The sequence below is a fragment of the Narcine bancroftii genome, chromosome 7 (genome assembly GCF_036971445.1).
Source record: "Narcine bancroftii isolate sNarBan1 chromosome 7, sNarBan1.hap1, whole genome shotgun sequence".
Taxonomy (NCBI): Eukaryota; Metazoa; Chordata; class Chondrichthyes; order Torpediniformes; family Narcinidae; genus Narcine; species Narcine bancroftii.
In genome coordinates this window covers 42,815,892-42,836,336 of record NC_091475.1, presented here as the reverse complement: position 1 = coordinate 42,836,336, position 20,445 = coordinate 42,815,892, and the positions used below count along the sequence as shown (strand labels likewise).

The following is a 20,445-nucleotide window of genomic DNA, read 5'->3' as shown; positions in this document are numbered from 1 at the left end:
CAATGGGACAATTTCTGTTTTCTCCAGCTTAGATCATTCTTAAGAGAAAGATGGGGACCAACATTAACCCCACCTGAAATTAGTGAAATTGAACGAATGATGTGAATGGGGAATACACCTAAATTCATAATAAAAATGTACTATGCTCTCCAGAGCATAGTGCAAAACCAGGATTACAGAGATCAAGAAAAAGATGGGAGTCGGACTTGGGTATGGTGATTTCAGAAAGAAGTTGGTCAGATTGGTGCAAGGACAGCATGACATCAATTGTAAATGCAAGATATGGATTGGTTCAGTATAATTATTTTTACACCAATTATTTCTTACCCCACAGAAATTACATAGATCAAAAGCAGAAATATCAGAGATGCGTTTCAGATGTGGGACTGAGAGGAACATTTTTACATGCTATGTGGTCATGTATGAAGGTGAGGCCATTTTGGCAAGACATCAAATAAAAATTAACCAGGATAACAGGAGTGGTCTTCACGAGTGACCCAGAGCTATATCTACTAGGTAATTTTATGGAAAGAAGCAACAAATTGAATAAATATCAAATCTCATTTATAAAATAGCACTGGTAGTAGCAAAAAAAGTTATTGCGATCACTTGGAAGTCCGACTCCCCTCTACTTATATAGCATGATGGACTGTGGAAATGAACAGCTGTAAACCTATGGAAAAAAAATCACAATTTAAAGAATAAATATGGCATTTTTTAAAAAATCTGGCAGACAAAACATGGATATATAAGCTCTGAAAGTGTACTAAGAAAAAGTTTAATATATTGTGATTTTGAATTTTTATTATGTATATTTTTGAAAAAAATAAAATATTCAAAGGAAAAACAGTTTGATGCATTGGATCCGCTTATCCTATGAGGATTGTCTTGGTTATGGAGAGATTGTTGTGGATGTTTGATATCTAAGTGCGACAAATGACACAATGAAACAACAGCAGCAGGCAGCTGCTAAGGCCCTGTGTCAAAAAGATGTGGAAATTAGATACAAAGGGAAACAAAGTGGCTCTGCAAGCAAGTTTGAGGGAGGTTAGAGATAAAAAAGAGAATATAATTGTTAAGGATACACATCCCACAAAATTACTGCAAAACCATTAATAGAATTTGAGACCAACCTCTCACTAGTGGCTGAAGTTATACCACAAGATGGTGGGGTGGGGGATGAATAATCCAAAATGGAGACATGGTTAGAGATTAAAGCATCACCTGAGGCACAGGAGCTGATAGGACTTGGTGATAGTGCATCCAATACTTCCAGCAGGAGGACCTCTAGAGTTTCAAGTACTGAATATATGCATTTAAAGATTTAAGCAGACCTGACAGCTCTTAAAGTGGAAAAGGAAATGCTTCAGTTTGAAATGGATTTAGAAGACGAGGAGTAGATAAGAATGGAGCTAAAAAGGCAAAACAAGCAACTGGAACCGAACCAAAAAAATTGCTGCTAATGAGGCCAGGTCACAGGCACTAACTAGAAGGCTCGGTGGTATTTGGTGCTCAAAGAAAAAGAAACCATTAATTACCAAAGCTTGGTCAAGGACAAAGCAGATTAAGACTCGGTGCTGAGGCAGTGCTACAGGCACAATACATGTTTGGTCCTAAACTAGGCAGGTTAAGGCACGGGGTTGAACCAGTGCCATGGATGATCGTAAATTAACCGGATTGATCCAAGGAGCCAAAAATCAAATCCTAATGATGGCCACATTGAACAAAGATGGGAACCAAATGTCACATCTAACAGAGTCATACCAGGCACTCCCGACAAGTATTAGAAATCGGGTGGACAAAGTAACGTAGGCCTAGGCATGACAAAATGAGATAGCTGCATCATTAATGCAGTTATATAATCTCTTCTCTGCCTAAGAGAGAGAGATACCATATTTTTATGGTGAACCCCTTGAATTCCACTGGTGTATATAAAAAGCTTTGAATACACTATTGAAATTGTCCCAAAGCCAGGAGGATTGTTTATATTTTTTTGCATCAGTACACAAAGGGGCCACCACAAGAACTCATAAAGAGTTGCCAACATATGAATCCTGAAGTAGGATCCAAACAGGCTAAGTGGTTTACTAGAGAAGCATTTTGGTGACAAGAATAGAATTTCTAGAGCTTATGTACAGAAGACTCTTCAATGGTCATTAATAAGACCAGAGGTCACAAATGGTTTACAGGCTTCCGCCCTCTTTCTAAGAGGATGTTGCAACATCATGACTGAAATTGGTTCTTTGAGTACTTGACATACCTCAGTTTATGCTAAACATTGTAAATAAATTACCTAACTGAGTGAGAGAATTATGGAGAAATCAAGTTGTTGAATACCAAAGAAGAAACCATGTGACAGCTACTTTTAAGGTTTTGGTGGAGTTCATTGAAGGGCAAGTGGATGTTGTCACAGATCCATTGCATGGAGTGAAAGGTACTCGAACAGTGAGTAAAGAAGTGGAGAAGTCCAAATCGTATCCAAGTCAAGTCACCTTTATTTATCATTCATAACATGCTTGCACAGTAAAGATGAGATAGAATTTCTCCAGAAACATGGAGCATATTTACATAAGTATGTTAGAATAGAAGTTAAACATATTAAAATATTAAGACAGGGGTGTCAAACTCAAATTCACGGAGGGCCAAAATTAAAAACTTGGACTAAATCGAGGGCCGAACTAAATATTTATTGAAAATTTTCAACAACATCTGCATGTTTTCTCTTCTTTCAACATATGTTTTTCTTATTAAAATAAATGTTTAATAATAGTTTTGGATAAACTCTTTCCAGAAACATTAACAAATGAGAAATAAAATATTCAATAAATAATATTTCTCTATAGAGGATTTGTCAAATGTTGCTAGTGTGCTATCGAATAGTAAAATCTGAGGGCTATTGAAAATAACATGATTCCTGAAACAATCAAATGGGTGACTGATTGTGGGCATGAACTCTAGCAGGGTTATTTGCCATGCCCTTTTTCCATTAGTACAGATATCCTTTGATTTACACACTTTTCAAGTTTTATGCCTAATGAGCTTGTATCCAGGAATATATTTATCACTGTGACATGAAACTATTGGAAGATCGTTTTATCCTGAGATTAAAGTTCATAATCCTTACTCAGGCCTGTGTGCGGGAAGGTGGGGTTTGCGGGCGATCGGGTTGGACAACGACAGTGCGGGGGCATCGGCTCTCGCTGCAGGGCGGCATCTCGGCGGATCAGCAGCCCCGTCACCGTGAGTCGTGGGTCGGCCTGCGGCAGGGACCCGGTTCCAGGCGCTGAGAAGCGGCCTTGGCTTCCCCTGACACTGGCCAGGCCCCAAAACCAGAGTCCACGGTGAGACCCTGCAACGTAAACAGAGGAGGTGGGGGCGATTAGCAGGCTGACGCCAATGCATTCTGGGATTTGTTGTATTACTGTGCATGCGCTATACTGGCGCGGCGGCCAGCGGGCCACCTCTAATACATTTTTTAAATGATCTTGCGGGCCAAATATAATTATATCTTGGCCCGCGGGCCAGAGTTTGACGTGTGTATTAAGACATACACATTAAAACTCCACGGTACACTATCCACATACGTAATGGGAATTCAGGAGTCTGATGGTTTGGGGGGGGGGAAAAGACTATTGCCCACTCTGAACGTAAGGGCCCAAGTGCTACGGTACCTCCTACCAGATGGCAGAAGGAAGAACAGTTTACTTGAGGGATGTGTGGAGTCCTTCACAATGTTTATTGCCTTTTGCCTGCATTGAGTGTTGTAGATGTCCTTCAAGGAGAGAAGAGAGCCCCCTATGATCTTTTCCGCTGCCTTCACTATCCTCTGCAGGCTTCCAAACCAGGCGGTGATGCAGTTGCACAGGATCCTCAACCAAAATTGAAGAGAAGTACATTTGCCAACTCTCTGACAGCTTTGGATAAAGAAATTAAAGAAAATAAAAGTTCGTCTGTGAAAAGAAATGTTTGTTGTGTAATGATAGGCATGATTTGGAAACGTATGCCCAGATGGAAAAAGACGCATAATGAAAGAAAATTACTTTTTTGAAGGAAAAAAGGCCGTATTTTGGCTGTCTGTAAAGGACATAAGTAAAACCTGCAAAAAGCGACTCAACTGCGACTTGTAATCAAAGACATCCTAAGATGCTACATATCTTCAAGGAAAAGAAGAATACTGAAAAGGGACAAACATCGATGAAAGAAGCAGATGAAAACAGGGCTAAAGCTTCAGTATTGATAAGTGGTCTTTCTGGGGCCAGTGCAGATAACTGCATACTCTCAACAGTGCCTGTGCAAGTTAAAAGGCCACGGATGGGAATGCAACGCTAAATACACATGCATTTCTTGACCCTGCATCATTTTACACTGTGATGCTTATGAATAAGCTTAATCTTCAAGGAAAAAAGACAAACATTCTATTGAAAACCATGGGACCAAAAAAAGGGTCATTGAAACTAGCATGGTTTCAAAGTTAGAGGTGGCTGGAATACACAGCAACAATTCTTGTAATCTTCCAGACATATACACCCAGAAGACTACGCCTCTGCATAAAGGAAACATCCCACATCAAAATGATGTGGATCAGTGATTTGGAATTTGAGGAAGGTTTACATACCGGAAGATAGCTCTGAGATAGAGATGCTAATTGGTTTAAATGAACCAAAGGCCCTGGAACCAATAGAAGTAATGCCGAGTGTGAGGGATAGATCTTGTGCTATTAAAACTATACTTGGATAGACAATCAAAGGACCATTAGAAAGAAAGAATGATATTGCTCAGAAGCAGTCGTGAATATATCTGTTGGGAAACTCAACGAACCATTGAAACAACCATTCAAGACAGACTTGCCTAAACACCTTGATAACAATCAAAAACCTCCAGATACACCAGCAAACAAGATCAATGAAAGAAATTTTGCAGCATGTTTTAAAACAAGCGAATACAAAAAATTGCACTGATGGTATTTGATTGACAATATGGTGCAACTACCTTCAAAGTACAAAATATTGAGAAAGAAATATAAATATTCCTGTAAATGGTGACTTAAAGGGTTTTTAACTTTGTACTTGGAAACAAGACTGAATCTGATGATTCTTCAGTTTTGAAAGTAACCAACAGAGAAGATTTGTTGATAAAAATGAAGAATGTGCCTTGAAGATGCAGAAAGAAGGGAAAATTACATTCCTGAAGACCAAGTTAATAACTGCGGAGAAAGAATCTAATAAAAAAATTCAAGATAAATGGTCAGAAAATTAGATTGAATTGGAAGTTGTAAAATTGAATCCAGAATTACAAGAAAAGACAATAGAATCCAGAGTGGCTGTTGATGAATTTGAGTTGTTTGAGTCCTACCTTTTCTATAACCAATCGCAGAAGAAAAAGAGAAAGAAGACTCATCTTGTGCCTTGGAAACTAAAAATGGCTTTATCCACTGACCAATTACCAAAATCTGTCTTTTACAAGAAGCAGGAAACTTTAATGATTGACTTTCACTTTCTTTTGAACATTTACCCAATGTACTATGTTTGATTTTTTTTCTATATAAATAATTATTTTTTGATATAATAATTAAGGGCTGGTATTGTAATGGTTAAAATGACTTGCAAACACATACTTGCAAGAAACTAGCAGCTAGCATATTGTTTATGAATTCTTGGATTGTCTCTATAGTAATAGCTTGTAAGCCAAGGTCTTTTCCGTATTTAATTTGCTTTTGTGCTGTGTAGGATCAGAGTAAGATGAAGATGGTCCAGATAATTTATTTGACTATTATTTTGAAAGTATTAATGTTTTATTAATTGTTTTATGTATGGTTTAATTGATGGGCATAGCCATGTGAAGGAGCTAGACAGACGTGTAATGGATGAGATGTCTGAAGAGTTTTAAAAAGATCATTTAAAATTAAGAATTTATTCCACTGTGAATTAACAAAATGAACACTAAGAATCCAAGACAGCAAAAAACAAAATCGGAAGAGTCACCGACCGCCAGGAACGTTGAGTGAAACCCCAAAAGGGTATAGCAAAGAGCAGTCTTGGGACCGACTGAACCCGGCAGTGCTGGGGGGGTTGGTGCAAGACCTGAATATAATCCTGGATAAGATGGAGATTTTCTGTAATTGTTTCATGGGTGCTGAAACTGCAATGAGAGATATATCAGAGAAGATGACTGAATTTAAAAAGACAATTGATTTAATGCAATGAATGGGTCAAGCAGAAGTTGACTTGGTTAAAACATAAGAACACCTGAAAGCTTTGGGAGAAGACGCAAAGAAGTGGAACTTGGATAAACAAGCTATGCTGGATAAGATTAACCACAAGGAGAATTTTAGCAGACGCAATAATGTTCGGATTATTGGTTTGAAGGAAGGGACCGAAGGGAGAGACCTGGTGAGCTTCTCTGAAACTTGGATCCCACAAGTGTTGGGAGAAAATAAATTCAACAGAAAACTACAAATAGAAATGGCTCATCATGCCCTCGGACCCAGAAGCCGGTCGTGGTAAGACTTTTGAGCTACCAGGAACGTGAAGCGATTTTGGGAACAGCATTTCATTACTCCAAGCAACATAATGACCGGCTTGAGATCGATGGCAGAAAGGTGTTATTCTTTCAAGACCTTAGCCCAACTTTGATTAAGCAAAAGAAGGGTTTGATGATGTAAAAAGGCAACTGCAGTCAAAGATGATAAAATACTTAATGATATATCTGAGGGTAGAAGTAATGGATGGCAACTGACATTTTATCAAGACGAAGGAAGTGGAAGAATTTTTACAAGATAATTAAGTGATTAAAGATATTAAACAAGAAGAAATTAGAAGAATGTTTACATTGGGACCAAGTAAAAAGTGTATTTTTTGAACCGCCTTGTATTTATTGTTAAATGTAATGGAAATTTGCACCAAAAGCTTAAGAAAGAGCAAGAACTTGTTAAAAAATAGTAGCAGGGTGGAGACTCTAGTCTAAGGGGGATAATAGCACCGGGAGAGGAGCAGTTTTACAAGATGGTGCTAAAGGGGGAGGTTCTTCTTTCTCGGAAGATTCCACGGGCTTTTCTTACGGGCTTCCTGGTTTTTTTTTTGTTAACATCACCATCAGAGCAGGGGCACTATGTTTTTTAAAGGGGAAAGATCACTATTATTTGAATAATCAAAAAAAATTTATTGCTGAACAGTATTTGTTTAAAAACTGGTACGGACAAAACCTTATTAGTCTGAATGTTAATGGGCTAAAGGGGCTGTTGAAAAAGAAAAGTGTCTTGGCACACATAAAAAAAACTAAAAATGGATGTAGTTTTCCTGCAGGAAACACACCTTACTAAGTTAGAGCATGCTAAATTAAAAAGAGGATGGGTGGGGCAAGTAATACCTCTTCTTTTGGTTCATAAGTGAAAGGAATCACAATTTTAATTAATAAAAATATTCCAGTAATAGTAGAAGATATATTGATTGACCAAGCCAGAAAGTTTGTAATGGTACATTGTAAAATTAATGTAGAATCCTTGACGTTTATGAATATTAATGCTTCAAATTATGACGCTGAAGCCTTTATGAAGGATTTATTTTTAAAAGCAGTGGAAGATAGACAAAATATATTGGGGGAATTTTAATTTCTGACTGAATACGATATTGGATAAATCAGCAAGAACGGTAACAAGGGCGAAGGTCACAAAAGCGACACTATCATTTATGAAAGATTTAAATCTGATTGATGTCTGGAATCAGCTCAACCTCACAGAGAGAGACTACTCATTCTACTCAAGGGTCCATGATCACATACAAGGATTGATTTATTTTTAATGTCTGTACAGTTAAAAAGCAGAGTGGTTAAAAATGGAATATATGGCAAGGCTACTGTCAGACCATTCACCATTAAACTTAACTATGGCGATAGTGGAAAAACAAGAAAATGTGTACAGATGGCGCTTTCATGCCACATTGTTGAAAAGGACAGACTTCTGTTAGTTTATTAGGAGACTGATCGAACTATTTTGTGAGGCAAATCTCTCTTCCAACAATAACAGCTTTTTGATATGTAATACACTTAAAGCTTATTTGAGAGAGCAAATTATTTCTTATACAAAAAATCTTAAAAGAAAATATAATGTAGAATTGAATGTTTTGGAGAAACAGATAACAGAACTGGAGAAAGAATATCAGGATGGGTTTACAAGAAAAATAGAGACTATTAGAGAATTCAAAATTGAGATATAACACATTACAAATGTATAAAATGGGAAAAATTATTTTAAAAACTAAAAAATATGAAGAATTAGGAGCACATAAGGTCTTATGAAGTCAAAGGAGTTGTTGAGAATGATAAATCCAATTAAAACTATTTTTAACGTACAACCAAAAAGAGATTAATGACAATTTTAGACAATACTATACAAAACTATATAAATCAGAATTATTAGGAGATGATAATGAGATGGACAAGCTCCCAGCGAACGTTGAGCTTCCAAAACTAGAGGTGAGAGGACAGATGGAGTTAGACATCCTTTAACAAGAAAAGAAATTTAGAAGGCTCCGATCACTCTACAGGCCAATAAGTCTTCAGAGTAGGATGGGTTCTTGCTCAAGTTCTATGGACAATTTAAGGATTTCTTGATACCTCTTATAATGGAAGTGTTAGACCAGGCAGTGGAGTCTTGGACTCTTTTTTCAACAGCTATTATTACAGTGCTGCCGAAAGAAAACAAGGACCTATTAAAAACCTGTCTTCCTCAATGCGGAAAAGGCATTCAGCCGCTTAGAATGGTCTTTTTTATTTAAAACGTTGGTAAAATTTGGAATAGGTAAAACATTCATAAATTGGATAAAAACTCTCTATCATAAACCACAAGCCAAAATTATAACTAATAGTCAAATGTCAGCGGTTTTCCCCGTGATTAAATAGACAGGGGTGTCCCCTGTCGTCAGTGCTCTTTATCCTTTCAATTGAACCACTGGCGGAGATTATAAGGAGAAATTCAGATAGTAAAGGATTCAAAGTTGGACAAGAAGAACATAAAATCAGTCTATTTGCTGATGATGTGTTACTATATTTATCTGACTCAGCTGAGTCTCTGGAGAAATTACAAACATTTGAAAAATATGGAAGAGTTTCAGATTATGAAATTAATATGGATAAAAGTGAGATAATGCTATTGATGAATTTTGATTATCAAAGATATTAAAAAGGAAATTGATTTAAATGGAAAGTAGATGGAATGAATACTTAGGAATCATATCTAGACTCCACGTTAGGGAAGATAGAAAAGGATTTGCAGAAATGGAAAGATTTGCCAATTTATTTGATTGGAAGGATAAACTGTTTTAAAGTGATGCCAAGATTACAGTATCTTTTCTCAATTACTGCCTATTTCTTTGCCAAAAAAAATTATTTAAATTATTAAATAATTGCATTAGGTGATTCATGGAATAATATGGTGCCAAGAATTTGGCTGGAAAAATTAATGTGGGATTATAAGATAGGAGGACTTAGGCTACTGAAGTTTAGAAAGTATTATTTGTCAGCACAAGCCAGATTTCTTTCATCTTTGAGGAAGGCACCCGCCCCCCACCCTTCTTGGATTCGAATGGGATTATACTCACTGAAAGAGGGGGCAGCAAAGGATCTTATCTGTAAGTGGAATGTTAAGTCAATAACAAAAAGACAGATAATCCTATATTAATACAAATCAATGAGTGTATTGGGGAAAAGAAGAAGGGATATCATTAAGAACATCATTATGTAAGAATGTGTTTCTGCCTATGAATCTAGGTAACAGAATATTAAACTCCTGGTATGACAAAGGAATAAGATACATTGAAGACAGCTATGCAGAGGAGATTTTTATGTCTCTTGATCAACTAAAACAGCTACAGTCATTCCCGAGAGAAAAATGGGGTCCAACGTTGGTCCCACCTGAAATTAGTGAAATGGACCGAACGATCTGGCTAGGGAATATACCCAAATTTATAACAAAAATGTGCTACACTCTCCACAGTGAAAGTGCAAAACCAGGTTTGCAAAGATCAAGAGAGAGAGAGATGGTAGTTGGACTTGGGTGTTGTAATATCAGAAAGATGTTGGTCTGATTGGTGTTTGGATAACATGACATCAATTGTAAATGCAAGAAATGGATTGATTCAGTATAACTTCCTACACCAATTATACCTTATGCCACAGAAGCTACATAGGTCAAAATCTGAAATATCGGAGATGTGTTTTGATGTGGGATTGAAACAGGAAAGTTTTTACATGCTTTGTGGTTGTGTGTGAAGATGAGGCCTTTTTTGGCAGGATATTGTGGAAATGTTAACAAGGATAAAGGGTGGCCTTCGCAGATGACCCTGAGCTTTATTTTTTGGGTAATTTTATTTAAGTAAGTAATAAATTAACTAAATTCCACATTTCTTTTGTCAAACTAGCTTTAGTTAAGAAGGTTATTGCAATTATTTTGAAGTCTGAATCTCCCTTACTCATAGCACAATGGATTGCAGAGATGAATAGTTGTATATCTATAGAGAAAATTACATACAAATTTTTTTTTTAAGTTTGAAACACTTGTCAAGATATGGTAGCCATATTTGGACCATATAAGGCCCCAATTATAATAATAATAATAACAGATGCTGTTACAATATAAACAGATGAGACTTCCCTGTATTGATTTTTGTTTTAAGGATAATATGAGTGTGGGCTCAACAGTATGCAATTTTATATTTTGTAGGAAGAGAGGGATCTTAGTTTTTTTTTGTATGAAAAAGTTTACTATAATGTGATACTGAAGATTTTACTAAATATATAAAAAGATTAAACATAAAATATTTTAAAAAGTATGGTTTAATTCTTTAATAGTTCAAATAGTGAAAAACTCAAAGCTACTTTAGAATAGACTTTTCATTAACGAGCCTGCATTGCTCAAGTGATTATAAAGGGAGTTAGTCGCAATATTTTATAATGACCAATATTTATGCATCTTTTCAGCTTTCTGTGGATGCATCATAACTAACTCATTAAATTTGAATTTCCTTTCAACATTACCAATGCTGTTTCAAATTTAGCCATTTTTTAAATGGAGAGAGCTGAATTAGAAAAGAGCCATAGAAATGTATGCAGCTCCTGTAAATAGGGCATTGTTTGATGAAATTCAGTTCCTTTGTTTAAATGAGTATATTGACAACAGGGATCAAACATTTGCAGCCGAATGCTTGGGTCCCTCTGAACTCGGGTCACTTGGCCTTGGCTCACATCTTGGGTCCAATCTGTATATAGTATTTCAGTATTGCACTATGATATGTGTTTATCAATTGAACTAAGAGCAGCCTGTTAATGATTTGAAAAAACCTTATCCAAAATAGTCGACCTGTATAATCAGAGGGGCATATCTGTAACACAGACCTTTTGTCAATAAAAAAGGCTAGTGTACAATAGTGGTAACAAATTCTCTTATCTGTATTTTTCTGGGTTAGGTTTTTCTATCAAGCTGTGTACTTTTTGCAATCCATTTTCCCCAAGGGCTGCAGGTAAGATAACATTGAAAATATGAAACAAGCAGAACAGCCAGCTAGCCAAATGTTAAATTCCTCAAAATGATCAGAATCAAGGAATTCGTAATAAATCTAAAAAAGCAAGAATTGATTGGATGTCAAGGCTGTTTCCAAGGTGGTTTATTCAGTTAGCAACAAACCACTATTTCAAAATTATTATTTTCCACTTCAATTCTAATCTTGAAGGAATGGCAAAAATGACAGTGAAAAATGTACATTAACTCTGTTGCTATCCCATTTCACCATTGTCTGAAGCACCTTTGTGATAGAAACTAGTGAAAAAGGTAAGACATTACACAGAAGCTTCTGACAGCAGTGTATTTACTGCTTTCTTTTAAAACAAATATGCATTTGTTTGGCTATCTTGCCAAACCGTCTGTATTAACCCATTCGATCTTAATTGGTAATTACAGTCAGTCTGGTCCCTCTGGCTCAATTAATTAATTCTCCACCCTGAATATCGATACAAGTATACACACACTCACAAATTAGTCATAAGAATAGACCAAACAGCCCCTCAAACCAGCTCAGCCTATTAATTGGATCATGTCTGATCCAACTGTATCCTCAACTTTAAATTGCAGTCCACCCACTGAAATCCTTCACCCCCTTGATTATCAAGAACTTACTTGCTTCTAACTTAAAAATATTGAAGTCTTTACATCCACCATCCATTGAGTGATAAGCAAGTCTATAGTGCCAGATTTAATATTTAATCTGAACTTTTAGTTAATATCAGATAGAGTATCCTTGAGACTCTTGGCCTCAGAATAAGAGGTAAATTCTTGCTGGCTATCCCATTAACAAGGGGTTGCATAGTTAACCTAGCAGTTAGACCATCGCTTTTACAGCACCAACAATCAAGTCCAGGTTTTGAATCCCATGCTGTCTGTAAGGAGCATAGAGACTTGCATAGAGACTCAACTTGTATGTCAACATAAACTCTTAAAAATACAATGTAACATGCACATCTTCTATGCATAATTGTAATAAACTTATTTTGCCACAGTGACATCCATTGTGTCATAAAGCTGTCATATAATTCCTGGCTAGCTGAATTTTAGAAAAGTGGAGCTAATTTGGGGATGATCATTAAACCCCTTGAGCTGATGTAAGCAATTTAATTTTCTAGCAAATGCTGCTTAATTTTCACTTTCTTTGGCCATTGCTAATAACTTTCACCATCTGGCCCTTGAATTTTATTTCCCTACCAAAGTGCATAATATTTATTTTTAACACAGTCATTACTTGCAAAATAGCCTGGAAGCTAATCTTCAGACAGAATAAGGTGGGGTTTGTGTGTGTGTGTGAGAGAAAGAGAGAGAAAATCGAGCAATTACCTAATTATATGAAAGGGAATTAAACTGCAGATGCTGGAAACACTCAGGGATCATGCAAGATTTGTGGAAAGAGAAACAGCATTAAGGTCCAAGATCCTTTGTCAGAATGAGGAGGAAAAGAAAACAAGTTGGTTTTGGTTGCAGAGAAGGTGGGAAAGGGATGATTAGATCAAAAGGAATATCTCTGATGGAGCAAGACCAAATAGGTTAATATTAGATGCAGATTATGATTAATTGTAATGTGTTGCTAATACCATGGCTCTTAATATCACATACCCAAGGCAAAGAAGCATGTGTATATTTGACATCTGATCTCTAACTTTAACAGGAAAATGAAGATAGTGTTTAGAAAAGCATTGTGGCAAAATTTAACAAATTTCCACACCAATAAGGCAACATTCAGGCTATCAGAGATCTAGATCAAAATGCAAGGTAAAAAGGTTCATCAAGAAACAGTAAACAAAATGTCTACAATGAATGCATCAAAAATCTACAATAATTAGAACCGATTGACGACATTTAATACACTGAACATTGATGGCATGTGTTGAAAATTAAGAATCTAATTTACTTGTACTTCAGTCATTTGTGCTGACAACATCATTTGAAAATGTGCTGTGCAGGCATAGCCCTTTGACTAACAGACCTTGCAATTTTTGTTTTGTTCAAGGATGGTTTTAAATCAGCATTTAGCAAAGTTGGGTAATATCAGTCACATATGATTTATAAATGAGACAGCAGGTTTCAGTCTGAATTATTCAGCCTGATAGGCAAGTTCAGGTTGCACCTCAATTATTTCCCCATTGCCTTCCATGTTGGCAGTCCATTTCCACCCTGTTTATTTCACTCATGCCTCTCGGTCAGACTGTCATACAGATAAAAGGATTAGTTTGTAGTCTCTGTGATCATGTTTAAAATCGGTGTAGTGTTCTTAATGTAAAATGAATTAAAATCTGAGATTTAAAATCTCTGGCTCACAAATTCCTTGGTGCAATAAAAGTAGGTTCCAGGTCTAGCTTCACAGGTGCTGCTTCAGTTTTTAAAGGAGTTGAAGTGACAAATATTCAATCCTACATAGTATACAAACAATGTGGAATATCAGAGATAATTGATTGCACCAGGAGGACTGTTCATATCTACTGTAACCTCACTACTGAGCCATACTGTACCTTCAGACAACAGATAAATCACACGGTTAATAGTGATCAAAGTCCCTTTTGATCCATTCCACCAGGGATAACAAGAATTTTGGCCTATTTGTATGGACTGATGTACTGAGCAGGTTAAGCACTTCAATCATTTTCCCATTGAAAGGCAATCAAAGTGTGCAAGATGTTGCAATTCCATTATATTACCTGATCCATACTGTACAGTGTTGGCACAAAATAGCCACCCAAAACAATGATGTGGCTTATGCCAAAAGAAACAGCGTCTTCTCTGTCAGCATACAGCCAGAACATAACCAGCAACATCCAGTCATGCAGAGCAGTTTCCAGGTCTCAAGTAGGAGAGGGAGTACTTCTGTTTCAAGACAATCGCTTATGCCAAACTTGATATAGCAGTCTTTCACATATCTGTGTATACTAAGGTCCTTTTACACTTTGGGCCTGCCAGAGTCTCCCTGGGCAATTACACTGAACAAGGAGAGTCATAACAATGATTCAAGCTTCACTTATCGTTGATAGTGGTGCTTCAGTTGTTGCCATGGAAACATTTCTGCAGTCAGGGAGACTACTACTGCAAACATTAAGCCAAATGCAGCTTGTACTGTCCATCTGCACACAATGGGTCAAAAATTCTCTTCTATTTCATTTACTACCAATACTACAATATGCTGCAATATCACACACTCTGGCTGAAGGTTAAGTAAAGGGCTCTGCACAGCCTAAAAGATAACCTTTTCACAGATCTATTGCTATGTAGGGCTCTCTATCAACATGATGGCTAGCCTGCCCAAGGGAAAGGTTGAAAAAGCACATAGGTTGTTGAAGCTCTATTTCATAGTTCTCTGCATCCAGGTCATCAGTAATGATATAGACCTCCACAATGGCGATCTCAGAATTCACAGAACTGTACCAACTCCCACCAATGGATTTTATTTTAAACCCCACCATTTCCTGGCTTTGTCACACATTTAATTTGTAAATCTCAGTGCAGAGTAATTTTCCTCAACACCAAATCTTGCAAATTTGCTTTGTTCAGATTCCAACAGATCACTCACAGAACCATGTTTAATCAGACCTTATATGGTCCACATCCCATGATTTGAAGCAGAGGAAGAACCTGGTTTAGAGTTATAATAGGTAGGTTTTCTATTTTATTGTTTGTTTCAATTGTCTCTTGCTAGTGGGAGCTCAAGCCTGCTATCCAAATTTTTGAAAACAAAGTCAGGCTTGTCATAAATGTGTGATGCAGAATTATGTGAGGTGATGTCTTAATATTGTAGTAATTGGATGCCTGATTAGCTCCTGTGACAGAGCTACAGAAGCAAAATGGGAACATAAAGACTGCAATAGGCAAGGCATGCCATCAAATAATATTGCATACCCGTTACACTATAGTTGTAGTTTGATCAATAATGGATTAGAATTGGCAGCACAGTTACATCAATAAACAAAGTTTTGGATGTGTACAAATTTACAGAAGAGGGTTAGCCAGAGAAACATGAATATTTCTACATACTGTTCTTACCCTGAGGTGTAATGAAAACCTATTGCATAGACTGGAAGCACAGAAACCTAAAATGTAAAAATGCAGACTTTAAAAAAAAAAATTCTCATGAGCAACTCTGTGGGAGAGCCAGTGGCCTTAGAATGAGGAACATCTACAGAATCCCAAAATATATTTATTCATGTACTTTTTTTGTGTAAATTAGTTCAATCTCATTTTTTATCATTATTGGGGACTGCAATGAGGTTTAAAAAAATTGGATACTGCTGAACAAACAGCAATAGGTGTACTGAAAAACTTGAATCCATTACAAGGCCATGTAACATTCACGTCATAGCTTTGCAGAAATATTTTTAAAAGTTTTAAGACTTATGCATTGTGCGTTGATAAACACTATAACTTGCAAACTGAATTGTAGGATTTATCCTATGCTTTAACTCCCAGAAAGAATGTGCCAAGTTCTCATTCATTTTATTAATCATAAATATACATCTGTAAATTCAAATAATGCTAGCACTATTTCATCATCTCACTGTTTAACCAGATAGAACAATGAGAAGAGTGTTGATGATTGGGGTGGAGAGAGTGTGCTTATCTAAGATTGTACTGTAACATGTTTTGAATGGCAGTGTTACTGGACCAGTTACAACAGCAGTCTGTGGTCTCTGGAAAGCTTTTGATTATTTCCTTTGAGATTGTCCCATGTCTTTTGCCACATTTACATATTGTGCACATCACATTCAACAGGCTATCTCAAGCAAGAGAACATTCACAGCTATTTCATCAGCTAACTGGAGGAGTAAGCTACCACAGGTACTCAGTGGAAGTGAAAAAGTTTTAATGTACTACTAATATTTTTGCCTTTATACAAGCTCAAAACTTTCATACCACAGGTTGAGCTGATTTGTATGTATTCTATACAAGAAAATATAATGAATAAAAATCAGAAAAGACCAAGGGAAGAGTTCCTGCTCTTTCACATGTATGCAAGGTTTGTTTGATTGTGGAAATTAGAAAAGAAAAATGATGAGAAAAGGAAATGGTATATATTCATTTGGACTTCTCTGGATTAATCAAATTTACAACCAAAGTAATCTTGTGTTTCTGAAAAAGCCTGCATATGGTAAATGTTTGAGTTTTATACCACGCCAGTTCTCAAACAGAAAACAGAATAGTTTTAGGTCTTGTTTATTGACATGATCATAAAGTAGCCATATCCGTGCTCCTCCAAGTACAATTTTGAGGTCAAGTTAAATGTTAGTTCACTGCAAACTTGGGAGTGGATGTGATTAACTGGATGACTTTCAACACAAGGACAAATTTGCACATAGAATTAGTCCAGATGAAACCTATTCTTTGGCCACTTGCTGCACTGGCCATTGTAAGGTCCAAATGAAGTACTATTACCAACTACTGGAAATCCCATTTTTGCTGTAAAATATTCTGGCATTTTTACAAGGGGATCACCTTTCAGTAGTTTTAAAGAAAAACTTCAAACTTGGGTGATGATCAGCAGATCCTGAACATAAAGGCTTTTAAAGGAGACTTATCAACAATAGAGAAGCAATTTTTGCATTTCTGAATAATCGTGAACACGTAGTCCACAGTCTTGAGCGGAACAGACTGAGCCAAAGGAAGCGAAAAGATGAGAAGATGGAGATCTAGGAAAAAAACGTTGGAGAGGAAGTCATTGTCATTCTAGGAAGGCCACCACAGGGCTGAGGACTGGGGATCATGCAAGTCCTGTTTGAACCTATTTTTAGAAGGATGGCAGGTTTGGAGCAGTTATGGGGTTGGAGGTATTGAAGGCTTTATTGTACATAAAATTTAATTTTTTTTAAGAGCAGATATAATTGCTTTTGATATTCTGATGATGACAGCATTTTCATATGCAATATTTATAAATTAATTTCCGTAGAATTTCGGGTAAGATTCATAAGTTGACATGGTTTTTCAGAGGGTGTTGTCTCACTATATTTTAGTTACTTTTCACCATTTTTTTTTAAACAGGACTAATACTTCCTCTAATGTCCTCTCCAGTCCCAACAATGGATGGCTGCATTTCTCGTTACTATTGATTCTAGTGTTGTTTGTGCTTTTGCACAGGGTAACAAAATGTTTCGAGGTCTTAATTTTTAATAAAGTTTAGTTAAGTTTTTGGCTTACAAATTTGTTTTGTACAGTTTCTGCCAGTTCTTTGTTTAAAAGTTGCAAGAAGTACAGGAAGATCTTTGCTCAAACTAATGATTATGAACAGTGTTTTTTACTTAACTGTTCCCAGGGGTCAAAAGAACAAACTTTTAACGCTCAAGGTTCATTAGATCAGGGATACATGTAGAAGGAACCCATGTATCAAGGCCAAAAACAAAATTAATTCACCTGTTGTATTCCCATAAGGATATAGTTGCTGGATGAGAATCAGACAATATGCTGTGATGTGTGACATCTTTACAATTTCCAGATTTCCCAGTGTAGGTCTGTAACTCATTGCACAAATGAATATTGAACCAGCAGTGTACACTTAACAGTAAAGTGCTTTGGAGGAGGGTTGGGACGGGGGAGATCATCATGTGCTCCCAGTTGAGATCCTCTTGTCTCTCAAGGCTTAAATCTAAGAAATCTTTTCAGGAAAGAAGTCCAGGCAATTCATTTTGATGCCAACTCTCTCTGGATGAAAAGTTTCAGTTGTTTCTGATTGAGAGACAAATGTTTCTTGCAGCCCAGTGTAGACTTTGATCCTGTTTTGATTCATTGTTGAAGTGTTGAAGTCAGCTTTGTGTTTCAGTGAGTGAGTGGTCTTACCTAAACTTATCACCAACGAGCATTCATCAGCAATTTTCTTGTTGAGACCACTTGTTTCAGGATTTTTGGGCACAGGGTTGCGAGTTGTGAAAGTTTGCTCTGATTTGATTTATTTACTCTCGTTATTTTATGTTTACAGGTAAATTTTTAATACTGTTCTCAATTTCAAGATTCCTTTATTGTCATGTAAGGTAATGTGACATAAAATTGCCTTCTGCCTGCTGTAAGACAGATGAAAAGTCACCATTAGTGTCGTCTGACCCCCCCCCCCAACCCATGGTAAGAGAGAAAGAGAAGCAAAAGAGTTCCTTCAGAGTCACTGAGTGTTCATGCACTCGCCTCCAGTGCTCCCACAGCCTCTGTAGCCGCACAAACTCCTGTTTGATCCATTGGCAAACCCAAGTTCCAGATCCAAACCTTCAACATAATCAGGAAGCCTTCAGCGCCTGAGGCCTATTGGAAGCCCTTCTTGTCCTCAGCACCCTCTCAAATCCTGACTCTGATATCTGGTTCCCATGAGCCATCTCCAGCAGCCCTCAGCCCATGTGGGTCCCCCTGTGTGGGTCCCTCAGCCTCTGAGCCCCTCGCTGCTTCACTGCTATCCATGGTCACCTTACCTGTAGGGTCATCTCTCAGGCTTCTCTTTCTAAATTGGGGGTTGGGGGCTTTTTTCTCCTGTTTCTTGGGCCTTGAAATGGTCCACTCCTCACTGGAGTCTACAACTCCTTGTGGCCGCTCCCAAGCACAGACGCTACTATCTTAGGCACACACCTCTGCAGTTGCAGGATTTTACTTACAAACACTGTCGGCTCCTTTAACAGGCCACTTAACACCTGTATGGAGCTGCCGACATAAGACCAGGCAGTTGAACCCTGCAGAACAGTGCTGAGTCTGTTCTCCCAGGTCTGCACAGCAACAGCCCCTCTATTTTTTAATAGATATTTCAAGTTGTTTTCCTCTATATGCAAGAATTTGCTTTATTAAACAAATTTTTCACTGCACCACTCACTTTGTTTCTCCATTGCTTTCTAAAAGTCTGAGTCTGCTTGTAATGTAGAAAAATAAATCCACCTGTATACTTAGCAAAGTAAATGTGATATTTGGATGTCTCCTGTTTAGGAACTCCATATCGAGCAATAATGGAACTTAGATGCTAAATTGGATTAGATAGTTGTATTTGGCATCTATAATTTCCATATTTTGCTCAGTAAATCCTTTGTATGTTCCAGCAGGATTTCCCTGGTATCTCTATTGAAATCATAGGTACCCTGTAGTGAAATTTACAGCAGGTATCATAGCTGATGTCAACCAAGGTTCAATACTGTCAACAACAGCACTCATGCCTTCATGACAGAAGCTGATAGGTTCATGTTCAACTCCGAAAATCTGAGCTATATAGTTCAGTGTTGTGTTAGTAGTGAATCTTTCTTCAGTTGAATGTTATGTTAAACAAGGCCCTCTTTATACTGTCAGGTGAATGGGACTGATTGAAAAATGACACAGGTGTTATCCCTCATGCCTTAATTACTATTGCTTATCATTAGGAGGCGCTTCAGTCCATCACCTCCATGGCAACTCCCAGCAGAGCACCCACCACCCCTCCCATTGTCCCATTCCTGCCCCCTTCATTTTCCTGTAACCCTGCAACATTCTCTTGCACAAGACTTTTGATTCTGCTTGCCACTTATTTAGTGGCTAGTTATCTTACCAGAATACCTTTGGGATGTGAGAGCACACTGAAGCAGGGACCCACACAGACAGCACCCAGAGTCAGGATTGATCCAACAGGGATGGATTAGCGCTAATTACTGTGCCACAGTGACAGCTAAGCATATTATTATTGATTTAAGATATTATTTAAAAATTGACTCATATTTTTGACATTAAAACAATAATTATCCTTAAAAACTTTGTAATGGAATTTGTGGCACTTCATTGTTCATTTTATATGAAAAGTTTGCAAGCATTTTAATTAGTGGTATGGTCGTCATTATTATATTGGCTTGCTTTGGCTATACACCTGACCCAAGAGAATGAAAGAGTGCGGTGCACAATTTCATGGGCACACGCATTTATTATGCTCAAACACAGCACTGCTC

At 37.2% G+C, this 20,445-nt stretch overlaps 1 protein-coding gene across 11 annotated transcripts in view; it reads left to right on the top strand.

Annotated features, from left to right (window-relative positions):
* The window catches only part of LOC138738828 (uncharacterized), a 125,660-nt gene that overhangs the window by 89,957 nt on the left and 15,258 nt on the right, over positions 1–20,445 (top strand). Inside the window, exons 11-12 of one of the 11 annotated variants that reach the window (XR_011341792.1) lie at positions 15,077–15,177; positions 16,292–16,357. The exons of 7 other annotated variants lie outside the window; for them this stretch is intronic. Coding sequence is in view for 2 of the 4 variants with exons in the window: in XM_069889865.1 (XP_069745966.1) it covers positions 15,077–15,138 (62 nt within the window). In the remaining 2 variants the exon portion in view is untranslated. Of the gene's footprint in view, positions 1–334; positions 848–15,076; positions 15,178–16,291; positions 16,358–20,445 lie in introns of those variants that run through there. 3 more of the 11 variants (XR_011341794.1, XM_069889865.1, XM_069889867.1) reach the window with 3 other exon arrangements.